This window comes from Myotis myotis, unplaced genomic scaffold (assembly GCF_014108235.1).
Source record: "Myotis myotis isolate mMyoMyo1 unplaced genomic scaffold, mMyoMyo1.p scaffold_m19_p_10, whole genome shotgun sequence".
Classification (NCBI taxonomy): Eukaryota; Metazoa; Chordata; class Mammalia; order Chiroptera; family Vespertilionidae; genus Myotis; species Myotis myotis.
The window spans coordinates 45784297-45796952 of record NW_023416314.1 but is presented as its reverse complement, the minus strand read 5'-3'; the positions used below and the strand labels follow the sequence as shown (position 1 = coordinate 45796952).

General features: G+C 39.6%; 1 protein-coding gene across 1 annotated transcript in view; it reads left to right on the top strand.

The window, feature by feature from the left end:
* The window catches only part of STK33 (serine/threonine kinase 33), a 57079-nt gene that overhangs the window by 20114 nt on the left and 24309 nt on the right, over positions 1-12656 (top strand). Inside the window, exons 8-10 of the mRNA XM_036323041.1 lie at positions 1384-1459; positions 6546-6658; positions 7105-7190. Of these exons, the coding sequence (XP_036178934.1) occupies positions 1384-1459; positions 6546-6658; positions 7105-7190 (275 nt within the window). The remainder of the gene's footprint in view (positions 1-1383; positions 1460-6545; positions 6659-7104; positions 7191-12656) is intronic.

Genomic DNA, 12656 nt, shown 5'->3' with positions numbered 1-12656 from the left:
GTACCTTGGTTGCGGGCACATACCCAGTAGGGAGTGTGCAGGAGGCAGCTGATCGATGTTTCTCTCTCATCGATGTTTCTAACTCTCTATCCCTCTCCCTTCCTCTCTGTAAGAAATCAATAAAATATATTTAAAAAAAAAAAAAAGAATACAAGGAATTGCTTAAAGAAAAATATTAATTAGTTAACTTTCAATGATTTGGAGATGAAATAGTCAGTTTGTTATTTATCTGTGGTAGAGCCTTTCTCATTCCTTCTTCAGTTTACTTTTTAACTTTTTTGTTGCTTTTTAGCTCCTTTAACAATAAGAAGAGGAAATGAAATTCCATTTGCTCTTAGTAGTTATAAAAGAGGTTTGTGTATAGGTGAGGGAGATTGAAACTGTTTTCTAAAATAAAAAACACCTTTGTAACTTTAGGCAAGTCACTTAATATATCTGAAACTTAGTTTCCTCGCTGACAAAGTGAGTCAAATACCTACATTCCCATCTCACAAGATACTTAACATAATTTACACAAATAACATGATTTATACAAAAGTACATTATAAATGTTAGTTTTATTGAAATTTATCTATTGTTTTTATATTTATAACTGTTCTATTCTTCCTTTTTCCTTAAAGAAAGATATTTGATTCCTTACTGCAGAGGAGAAATATCATATCTGACTTTCTTAAAAACCAGCCATTATAAAAAAAATTTAATTGTTAAAAAATGTGCTACTTTAAAGTAAAAAAAAAAAAAGTTCTACTTTGAAAGATTGTTTAGAGGATCCCTACTGTGTGCTTGTTGTACAGTGAGAAGCAGAGTCAGGAGTCCTGAGTCTAACTGGCTTTTCGACCCAGTTATGTGGTAGGAACTCTCTGTCTCAGTTTTCTCATCTAGAAAACATGGGAAATGATCCATATTCTGTCACAGGAGTGCTGTGATTTTATTATTATTTTACTAATGTGACTTATAAGCATTTATTGTAGTTTTTCTGTGAATGCAGATTTCCACATATTGGGCGTGCTTTAAATTATATCCACTTAAGGCATGCATTTAACTCTATTTTTGGAAAAGAACTGAGATATTGTCGTCTTCTGCCAAAACTCCACGACATCGCAAAGCCATTTCCTAACAGTTCCAGCGGGTTGGAGAGTAGTTGTCCACATAGCCATACCGTGGGTGCCACCGTCCCGCCAGAAGCTAACGGCAGGAGTGGGGACACAGCTACATCCGTCGTTAAGGCCCGTGCATTATCCATTTAACATCTGCTGTTGGTTCTCTTTCTCCCTGTGGGGGAATAAATTACAACACATCAGCACATTTTCATGCTCCGTGTTTAAGCATTTAAAAGCCATTGATTGTAGTATTGATATTATTTTATTCCTGCTTGTTTGGCAGCCCCCGAGGTGATCAATGACCACGACTACAGCCAGCAGTGTGACATTTGGAGCATAGGTGTCATCATGTACAGCTTGTAAGTAGCCCGATAAACATACCGTTTAAAATGAATCGTTTCTAGCAGTAGAATCATGTAGACTTTAAATTAAAACTAAACAATATAGTTTTTAAAAAGTGACCGAAGAAACCATTGGGAAGTCCCTCTTAAAGCTCTCTTATTCGTTGTCCGGCACATGCGTTAGGTATTTTTTAATACTATATACATTTATAACTTTCAACTTTGCTTCCTACTGTCCTGCAAATGCTACAGTGCACTGTATGATCTGGGCCAGGTGAAAAACTTGCCTTAAAACTTTCTGATCCTTTGCTACAAACCCCGCTTCTTGTATATTGTCAAGAGATTCACTCACTAAGAGCCCATCCTGTAGCGGAGGTCCTGGGACCCGGCACTCCAGCCCGCCAGTGTGACGGGTGGGCCCTAACCAGAGTTCCGGCCAGAGTCCCCGTATCGCATGCCTCTGGGTCTTTGCTCACGCAGTTCCTTCTGCCTAGAATGTTCTCTTTCTTTTCTACTAACCTCTCTCCTAGCTGTGCCAGGGCAAAGATTAACGCCTTGTATCTCGCTAATTCCTACTCTACCTCAGTAGAGTTACTATGCTTATTATGTATATTTTCCCAGAGGATGTAAGGCAACGTATAAAAATGCATTGAAAGAAAAACAAAATAATAAAATAAGAATATTTAACCGGGAAGGTTTGCACATGTGTAAATTTCAGTGAGTTAATTGCTCACTTCTCTGTGTCCTCCTAGCACTTTTAAAAACTAGATTATAATGTTGTGATATAATTATTGTATTATGTGTATTGTGTCTATTTTCCTTGCTCTGACTTCCCTGAAGGACAGACATCGTGTTTATCTTTGCATCCCTGGTATCTGGCACAATAGTAGGCATGCAGTCAGTGCTCAATATATGTTTGTTAAATCGAATTAAAGTGAATTTTCTAAGAGGTGCCCTGAAAAATTACTGACCATTGGTCTGCCTCTTGGTGAACACGAACATTTTTATGTTGATGCAACATTAGTTTTATGGTCATATTGAAGATGTCACTGTGTACTGCCTCTTCCAGATCTTTTCTAAATATTTGATATCACAATAGTCACATTTTCAGTTTTGTGAAATGGAATGCACAGGCAGTGGAAATAGGATGATGTGATTATAGCTGTAACTCAGATGGTCAACATACATTAACTGCTTAGGTTGCATAGAGTATAAATGTATTCACAAAATGTTGATCATTGTTTTGTGCTGGTTAGAATCATGTAAAAATTCGGAGCCTTAGTCTTTAATTAAAAATGTAACCATTTCACCCAGCTGGAGTGGCTCAGTTGGTAGGTTGCCAGTTCAATTCCTGGTCAGGGCACACACCTGGGTTGCGGGTTTGATCCCTGGTTGGGCATGTATAGAACGCATCTGATTGATGTTTCTCTCTCACATCGATATTTCTCTCCCTATCTTCCTTCTCTCTCTCTCTAAAAAAAAATATATTAAAAAATATATAACCATTTTAATTTAGTGTTTTATACTCTCAAGACTTTCTAGACAACACAAGTCAAATTATAGGTATAATCTAATATACAATTCATGTGTTTGCTGCCTTCTCAATTCTAATTTGGTGTGAAGGAAAGTAATAGTGTATTAATATGTTAAAATTTTTCTCTTTCTTAAAGATATAATTTTAATTTTTCTGTGTCAGACCGTGGCTGCATCTCACCACAAAGGACACCCGTTTTCTTTACAGTAGACTCTTACTTAGCTAATCAGTGCCTATTCATTAACCTGCCTGAGCCCAGTGGTCTCAGAGATAATTTCCTCACCCAGGCACAGACATAGTACCTTCTCCAGGGGGTTATTTTCTTGTTTGTCAGTTACTGCTGATTTATTTCTACTTAATTGGACAATGATAACGTACTTCTTCAAGGTGAAATTAACATAAATATTCTTTATGTGTGTATCCGCTGCTGCTTTGATTCCTGTGAATGCCACAGAAAATAATAGGGAAGCTTTAAGAGGCATTTTTCATGGCTTGGATTTCCTTTTCTGGATGTGCAGAAAATTGCTATCATAAAATTTCACATGCTGCTGATTGACCAACCATTAGATACATTCTTGTGTAAGTAAAATTGGAAAGGACGGAAAAAAGTGGAATTTTAGAAACGTAGCCCTTAAGCTGTAGTTGCATGCCAGCCAGGCAGTGCAGGAGCAGCTAAGGGACTGGTAAATGTGCATATCCCTGGTTATTAGCAGACTCAATGAGCTGGGCTCTGCTGGCCTATGCTTGTTACAACAGATAGTGATTGTCCATAAGACCATTTTTCTGGCTCTTTAAAAATTGCATTTTAAAAATAAATAATAGGTAAGTAAAATCAGAGAGAGAGGAGGGTCAGGATGAGCTAAAGCAGTAAAAAAAGTATTAAAATAAGAGTTTGTGGAGCAATTTGGTAAATACCTATCTATTTCTTAACAAGAACCTGTTGGGAAATAAAAAGCCAATATTGTCCATCCTAGCTTGATAAACTAAGATGAAAACAAGGTTTTTTTCCTTATCATTTTTATGCAAAACATTTATCAAATTATACTTATTCAGAAAATGTTCATGGGAAAGACTTTTAAAGAACTTAAAGAAAAAAAATCCATAGAAATGTAACTTTTGAGAGGCTTAGAGATCATTATACTTAAATACATAATAGACCAGCGTCTGGCTGGTGTAGCTCAGTGGTTAGAGCATCGGCCTGCTCACTAAAGGGTCATAGTTTCCGTGGCAAGGGCACATACCTGGGTTGCAAGTTTAATCCCCAGCCCTGGTCAGGGCTCATGCAGAGGCAGCCAATCAGTGTGTCTCTCGCACGTCAATGTATGTCTCTGTCTCTCTCTGTCTTTCTGTCTCTCTGTCTCTTGCTCTCTCTCCTTCCCTTTTACTCTAAAAATCAATGGAAAAAATATCCTGAGGTTAGGATTCACCATAATAGGCCAACATTTGGGAAGTATAATAGAATCGTGCCCTTTTATTCTTTCAGCAGTAAATGCAAACTGTGCAATCTCGAGAGGTGAAGAATAGACATACAGAGTGGCCTCTGTAATGAGTCCAGGTCCACCTTCTGTCCGGTTGCCTCTGGGAAAACCTGGTCATTGTACACAGGGCTGCTCTCCAACGTTGGGGTGGAGAGTAATGAGCGTGGCTAACATTTGTTGAGAGTGGACGATGAAGACCAAACTCAACTTTTAAGCATGTTTTTGTAGTTTGGGACTGGATTGTCTACTGAAGCACAGGCTTGCCATGCGCTTTGTGAAGTATAGCACAATTTTTCCTTTTAAAAGATTGTAATGACTCACAGTTCTATGTTCTAGAACAGTGGTTCTCAACCTTCCTAATGCCGCGACCCTTTAATACAGTTCCTCATGTTGTGGTGACTCCAAACCATAAAATTATTTTCGTTGCTACTTCATAACTGTAATTTTGCTACTGTTATGAATCGTAATGTAAATATTTGATATGCAGGATGTATTTTCATTGTTACAAATTGAACATAATTAAAGCATAGTGATTAATCACAAAACAATATGTAATTATATATGTGTTTTCCGATGGTCTTAGGCGATCCCTGTGAAAGGGTCATTCGACCCCCAAAGGGGTCGTGACCCACAGGTTGAGAACCGCTGTTCTAGAATGTGCAAACAAGCTCCTGTTCATACATCTTGCTCACGGTAGTACTGATGTTGGTCGTTATATAAATACTTAGCTTTCACCTTTCAGACCGAAGGGTGAAATCATCATCATCCGATTTTTCTCATCCAGACCTTTTTCATTTTGTATACTATTTTGGGAGAGTGTGATCATTTTAATGGATTTTTTTTTTTTTTAGCTTTGACTCAGAGCCTGTAGACATTCCCAGGGTTATTCCTGGTTTAGTCTTACTGACATGTGTACAGTAGTTTACCATGGATTAAACTCTTACATGGTCACTTAGACTCTGATGATGCGTATTAGACTTTGCTAATTCATTATATTTTCCATAAGTTTAGTTTGGATTATGTGCTTTAGGCATTGCATTATTCTTGCTCACCATAAAGTGTGTCTCCTCCATTGTCTGCAACTATTACAGAAGGCGTACACACCTTCCTGTATTATAACCCCATTTAAGCTTAGTGTTTCCCCACCTGGAAGAGCTTTGGGTCATTTGCAGATCTGGAGGTTCCAGTGTATACAAGAGCCCAGCACCGACCTCGCAAAACCCCTTTGCTTCCATTTCTGCATCCAGAGAGGCACCCACCTCTTCCTGTGTGTATATTGCATGCCCCTGAGTTGGCTCCGACTCTCGCAGGCCCTTTGAATGAGTGTGTCCACAATGTCCTGTCCTCACCAACCCTGCTCAGCTCCTGCAGACTCATGCCTCGTTCTTCTGTTACAGAATCAGTCCATTTCATATTTGCTTTTCCTCTTTTCCTGCTGCCTTCAATTTTTCCAAGCATTGTTGTCTTTTCCAAAGACCCCGTCTTCTCTTATTGTGAACCACATAGGACAGCTTCAGTTTTGTCATTTTTGTATTAGGCTTAATTTGCTCTCAGACCCATTTGCTCATCTTTCTGGCAGTCCAAAGTACATAGAGATTTGGTCCAACATATTTCAGATGAATCCGTTTTTTCCCTATCAGCCTTCTCCACTGTCCAGCTTTCACATCCACGCGTATCATTGGGAACACGAGGGCGTGGATGAGCGTAGCCTTGGTCTCTAATGACACATCTTTGCTCTTGGTGGCCTTCCCTCATCCTTACACTTCTGCTCGTTCAAGTCTCGGTCTTCTCTTGATTTCTTGGCTGCAGTCTCCCTTTTTAAAATCTTTTATTTTTTAATTTTTATTGGATTTATGGGGGTGACATTGGTTAATAAAATTGTATAGGATTCAAGTGTGGTCTTCACTTGAATTGATGACTAAACCAAGGTAAGCAAAATCTTTAACAGTTTCAGTGTCTTCAGTTCTATCCTGCTTCCTGTCCTTTACTTAAATAGGAAGCACCATTACTCCCAAGCCCTGTGGAAACTTAATTTTTAATAGCCTTATTTTGGTTTTTAAAAACCTAAAGAAAATGATTGCCTTTGTTGTAGGTTATGTGGAGAACCACCCTTTTCTGCAAGCTCAGAGGAGAAGCTTTTTGAGTTAATAAGAAAGGGAGAACTGCGTTTCAGTGATCCAGTGTGGGATTCCATAAGTGATTGTGGTAATATAGATTCGTTATTGTTTACAAAGCAAATATATGTGCCATAAGAAAGTTTGCTAGTAATTCAGATACTTTAACTCTCTGTTTAGTCTTTAGATTTATTTGTGGAAATAACACTATTTACTTGTGGAAATAGTGGTATCTTCACTGTGATTGTTACAGTCAAAACTTCCAATCAGAACAGAATATACTGAGTGAAAATTACCAGGAGGAAATTTGCTGATGTTCTAGTTAATTTTTACTATAGAATATAAACCAGATACTCTATGTAATCAAACCTCACTATAGGCCTTACACGTTATTTCTTGGCCATTTATACTGACGATATTCGTTTTATAATTGGCATCTTTCCTTTATGTCCTACAGACCTAATTCTGAATAAATTGGAAATTGTTACTAATTGTTGTTAAGATAATAAGATATTCAGAAGTTTCCTTTATTTGCAGCTAAAAGTGTTTTGAAACAACTTATGAAAGTAGACCCTGCTCACAGAATCACAGCTAAGGAGCTGCTGGACAACCAGTGGATCACAGTGAGTCACAGGAGCGCTTCTTTCTTTTGGACAGTCTTCCATTGCTTATTTCTTTTCTTTGGCCTTGTAGCTTATATACCATTTTTCTAAGAAATAGTCAATTTGTCTCATCTTCTGATTAGTTAAAAAAATTGAGTCTTGACACATTTCTGAAATGGGTATTTTCAAGCTGCTAAAACTACTACTACGGCTGTTAGAGGTTTAAATGAACTTTGCTTTATTCATGCCATGAAGATATCAAGTCCAGTAGCGTAGAGCTGAAAAGTGTCCATTATTAAAGCTGTGGAACATTGAAGAGTCTGTATAGTCTGTAAAACACTGGAACCATCCACTTCTCTTCAAAGAATCTTTGGAGACTCAGAAAAGCCAATGTCTCCTAACAGTGGCTGTTGCCTATCTTGCAATTTTGAGTAATCACTCATTTACATATTTTCCCCATTAGACTGAATTCCTTGACCCTGTGTCTTAACTGATCTTTGTGTCCCTGAACCCAGAACATTACCTGGTTACTCTAGGAACTGTGGAAGAGGCCACCACTTAGCTCTCAATATTTATTCTCCCTGTCCGCTATGGTAACGAAGATCCTGACTTTTAGCTGGAAACATTGCTGTCTGGTGTTCTTGCTGGTTATCCCGTCTTTGCTAGTTATTGTGTGTCAGTGAGATCTGAGTGGAAGTAGTGCAGTTTCTGGGAAGTGTCCTTAATGGAGGGGCTATGGCATTCCTCGTGCCTATCTTCTTTCTCAGAGACTAGAATACAAATGTGATGGCTGGAGTCTGAGTAGCCATGTCGGACCATAAAGTGGAGTCCATAAACATGATGCAAGGGACCAGGGCTTGCAGCTCACAGAGCTGCCATTCCAGCCCATGACTGCCTCCCTCCAGACCCCTTTCTATGAGCCGGCAACAAACTTCGTCACCTTTAAGTCACTGCAGAATGTGCAATTGAACCTGGTACCCATTAATACAGTACTCAAATAATTGCTGAACGAGTCAGTGGTTCAGTAAATGAATTAGTCTGGAGGTATCTCCGAAAATGTCTGGGAACTGAGACTGGAGATTTGTCAAGACGTATAGGAATATTGCTGAGCAGTAATCATCTATGAAAAACATTATTTTACATCTGTTACTTTGACAGTATGTTAGGTACTGGAAATATGTGATATGCCCACGTTGCAGTAGTATTTATTGTTGAGAGATGATGGTGGCTTAGGACGGTAGCAATAGAGTTGAAGAGAAATGAATGTGATATATTTTTTTTAGGTATATTGACAGGATTTGGTGATGGATTAGATGAGAGATGAGCAGAAGGGAGGATTCAAGGATGACTCCTAGATTTTATGCTAACAGTTGGTTGGACAGTAGTGCCACCAACTGAGATATGGAAGCTTGTAAGAAAAACAGGTGTTTTTGTTATGTTTTGTTTTGGTTTCGTTTTTGGGTCTGGGGGAAGAAGGGTGGTGACTCAAGAGTTCCACATTAGATATGCTAAGTTTGAGATGCCTGTGTGGCATCCACATAGATAGATCAAATATAATTGAATACCTGAGTCTGAAGCTGGAAAAGTCTGATCTGAAACTGTAGCTGTGGGAATCGGGAGTATATACATGCCATATAAAGCTATCGGGCTAATGAGAAAAATTGGGAAGAAAATACGGATAGAAAGGAAAAGAGACCCCAGCACCCTGCTTTTAGATACTCCATCATTTAGAAGAGGAGAAGCTAGCAATGGAAGCTGAGAAGGAGCAGCTGGTGAGGGAGGAGGGAAACTCTGAGAGCGGTGTCAGGAAAGTTAAGTGGGAAAGATGTTTGAGAAAGAAGCGAGAGCAGGCAGCTCGCAGGTAAAGGCTGCTGAACGGTCAAGATGAGAATGAGAAGTTTCCATTGAAATGGCCAACAGAGAGGTTGATGGTGACCTGAAGGCCCAGATAAGTTTAGATACCATATCACTCTTCAATTTCTAATCCCTTCTTTGAAGAATACTTTTTTCTCCAAGGGCTAAAAATATAGTCTTCACTCAAAAATGGGTTATATCTGCCCTCTCTAATGACTATGTTGATCTCTCAAGTCATTCTGTGCAACACATATTTCTGGCCTAAGTAATTGTGCAAATGAGCTAGCAGCTAAATAGATCATTGCAGAATGTACGGAGTGGATTTGTAGTACAGCAGAATCAAAAGCTGTAAGACAGATGGTGTGCCTTCGAATCTATTTCTTTTCAGCATCACACAACATTCGGGTTTGGCCATGTAATTATTTGTGTTCTAATTAGTACAGCTTTATTTCTGGCTCTGGTCATTTTTCCAGAAGTCTCCATTTTTGAGCCTCTGTAACATTTGTTCCTGTGTAGTCTTTGCCAAGTGGTTAGGGGAGCGACAGATAGTGTGTCTATATTGGACCATCCTAAGGAGTTCAGTGTCTGAAGTTTAGAATTCCAGCATTTTATAAACTTCTAAAAGGCAACACTCTTTTCTTCTTAACCACTTGAAGTCTTACTTCCTGTAATTCATATCCTGTGTTTGAAATAATCTAAAGGGAACCTGTCAGTTCTCTCAGTGCCTTGCTGCTTTATAACCGGAGCTTATCTTTTGCAATATCTAACACATAGTAACTTTTTTTTCCCAAAGAGCTTTATTGGATAAAAAGTTTCTAGGGTTTAACTTATGTATTGTCCATTTTGAAGTATGGAACACATCTGAAGAGTATTCCGAGGAACGTTGTTTCTCTCTGTACCTTTAAGTGAATGGAACTTAAAATAAACACATATTGTCATTCTGATTTCAAAAATCAAAAGATTAGATGTAAGGAAAAAAGCCAAGGGATGACTTTCCTATAAAGGAAGAGTTTGATGATAACTGGCCTGTCACCCTCCTGCATCCGCTTCTTCCCTTTGTCCTCTTTACTCTCAACAGTGGTACAGGAGTGTGTTCCCTCTTATTAGATAACAAGAGCCCGGTGCATGAAATTTGTGCACTTGGGGGGAGTGGTGTCCCCTCAGCCCAGCTTGCCCCCTCTTGCAATCCAGGACTGCTGGCTCCTAACCACTTGCCTGCTTGCCTGCCTGATCGCTCCTAACCACTTGCCTGCCTTCCTGATCGCCCCTAACCACTCGTCTGCCTGCTTGCCTGCCTCATTGCCCCTAACCACTCACCTGCCTGCCTGATCACTCATACCCACTCTGCATGATCATCCCTAACCACTCTGCATGCCTGCCTGATTGCCCCTAATTGCTCGCCTGCCTACCTGATTGCCCCTAACCGCCTCTGCCTTGGCCCCTGCCACCATGGCTTCATCTGGAAGATCATCTGGAAGGTCGTTTGGCTGTCCAGTCTAATTAGCATATTACACTTTTATTATTATAGATTTCAGGTACCTCTTGGTATTCCTTCAAGTCCCCTGGTGACAACTAACACCAAGAATTTTAAGCAAGATTCCCAGGTATTTTTATTTTATTTATTTATTTATTTTTAAGAATATATATTATTATTGATTTCAGAGAGGAAGAGAAAGGGAGAGAGAGAGATGAGAGACAGAAACATCAATGATGAGAGAATCATTGATCAGCTGCCTCCTTCATGCCCTCTACTGGGGAGGGAGCCTGCAACCCGGGCATGTGCCCTTGACTGGAATCGAACCCAGGACCCTTCAGTCCGCAGGCTGACACTCTATCCACTGAGCCAAACCAGCTAGGGCTTTCCTAGGTATTTTTAATGCCTGCTTATATTTAAGAACCCTCCTGTAGATTAAGGAAACCGTTTTCTTCTACAGCTTGTCAAGAAGTAGTTTCCAGATTTGAGCTCTATTGGTATTATTCAGACAGTAATTCCTTCAAACAGATTTTTTTTTTGGTGCCTACCATGTGCCAGGTGCTGTGCTAGGTGATAAAATGTAGTTATAGACATATAGGACATGATCTTTGACATAAGATACTCACAATCTAGTAAGGGAAATAAGTTATGTATAAGATACAATGCCAGGGAGAAATGATACATGACATAAGAAATTGCCAAATGATCAGAGGTATAGGGACAAGCAAGTGTGAAATCAGGAATTCAATTTGACTGGCAGATAAGATGCTTGAAGGAAAGAAGTGGGAAATGAGACTTTTAGAAAAGGAAAGAAAATTGTGTGGGGACTTGAATCTCAGACTAGAATTTTAACTTCCAGTCATATGTATATAGTGGAGACCAATTGTAGGTTCTTTGAAATGAAATTATTGTTATAATGTATAAGCCTTCCAAGATGGCTTATTTTAAATGGGACAAGAGTCATTTAAATGTCTATATTGATTTCAACAGGTATTCTTTTATTTTAATCCATGGGGCACTATAGGGGTACAAAGATGAATAAAATAGTCTCTCCCCTGGAGTAATTTCCCACAAATTACAGGGTTTTGTGCATTTTGCAAAGGCACATGTACTCAGGGTGTAGAGGGTCTAAATTTTAGAATAATCTTTCCTAATGTGTGAACAAGGCCCTTGTTCATTGATTTTAAAATTATTATTCATGGATTCTCATTAGTTTTGACCTTTAGTCTTAACATATATACGCTACGTAAGCGAATGGAAATTTTCTGATGTCTAACTAATTGATGGATATTTTTTCCTACTATGTATTTTCATCCTAAATATGTTAATACTCAACTTTTATTTTACTATACTTAGTTATTCTTAAATTCTGAATTATCCTATATAATAAAATCCTAATATGCAAATCAACCGAACGGCAGAATGACTGGTCACTATGATGTGCACTGACCCCCACTGTGTTGAGCGTCTGCCCCACGAGAGGGATGCGACTGGTGGCGGCGATCGGGGGGGAGGGGGTGGGCGCGGGGCTGGCCAGTGGGCAGTGCCAGGCCGCCAGCCAAGGTAGGTGCCAGCAGAGGCCCCCCGCAATCGCCCCATCTTCTGGTCGCCCCACAGATGGCCCTGATCATTGACCAGGCCTAGGGACCCTGCCCTATATATTGGGAACAGTCTCTTAGATTTAAAAATTAAAACCTGGCAAGGCTACTCTAACACTGAAAAAACAGGATGATGCAGCGATGACATGCGTGGACTCTGGCTTGCACATTTTGTGGTCAGCCCTGATTCTGACACTTATAACTGTGTGACAAAGCCAATTACTTAACTTCTCTCTGCTTCAGTTTTTCCACCAATAAGATGGGGAAAATGGTACTATTGCCTCAGAAGGATCATGTTATGTACTACTTTTTATAATCAGGGCAAATAAATGTAGCTGCCCATACAACAGCAAGATGCCTTTCACCTGTATGAAAAGTATGGTCACTGATGCATGCAGTGTTTTGGATTGCAAGAGGGATGTCTGACTGCCGGTTTAGGCCCAACATCCCCCGAGGGGTCCTGGATTGCTAGAGGGCGCAGGCCAGGCTGAGGGACCCCCACCCCTGCATGAATTTTGTGCACTAGGCCTCTAGTGTATCTACACTAATAAAAGAGAAAAA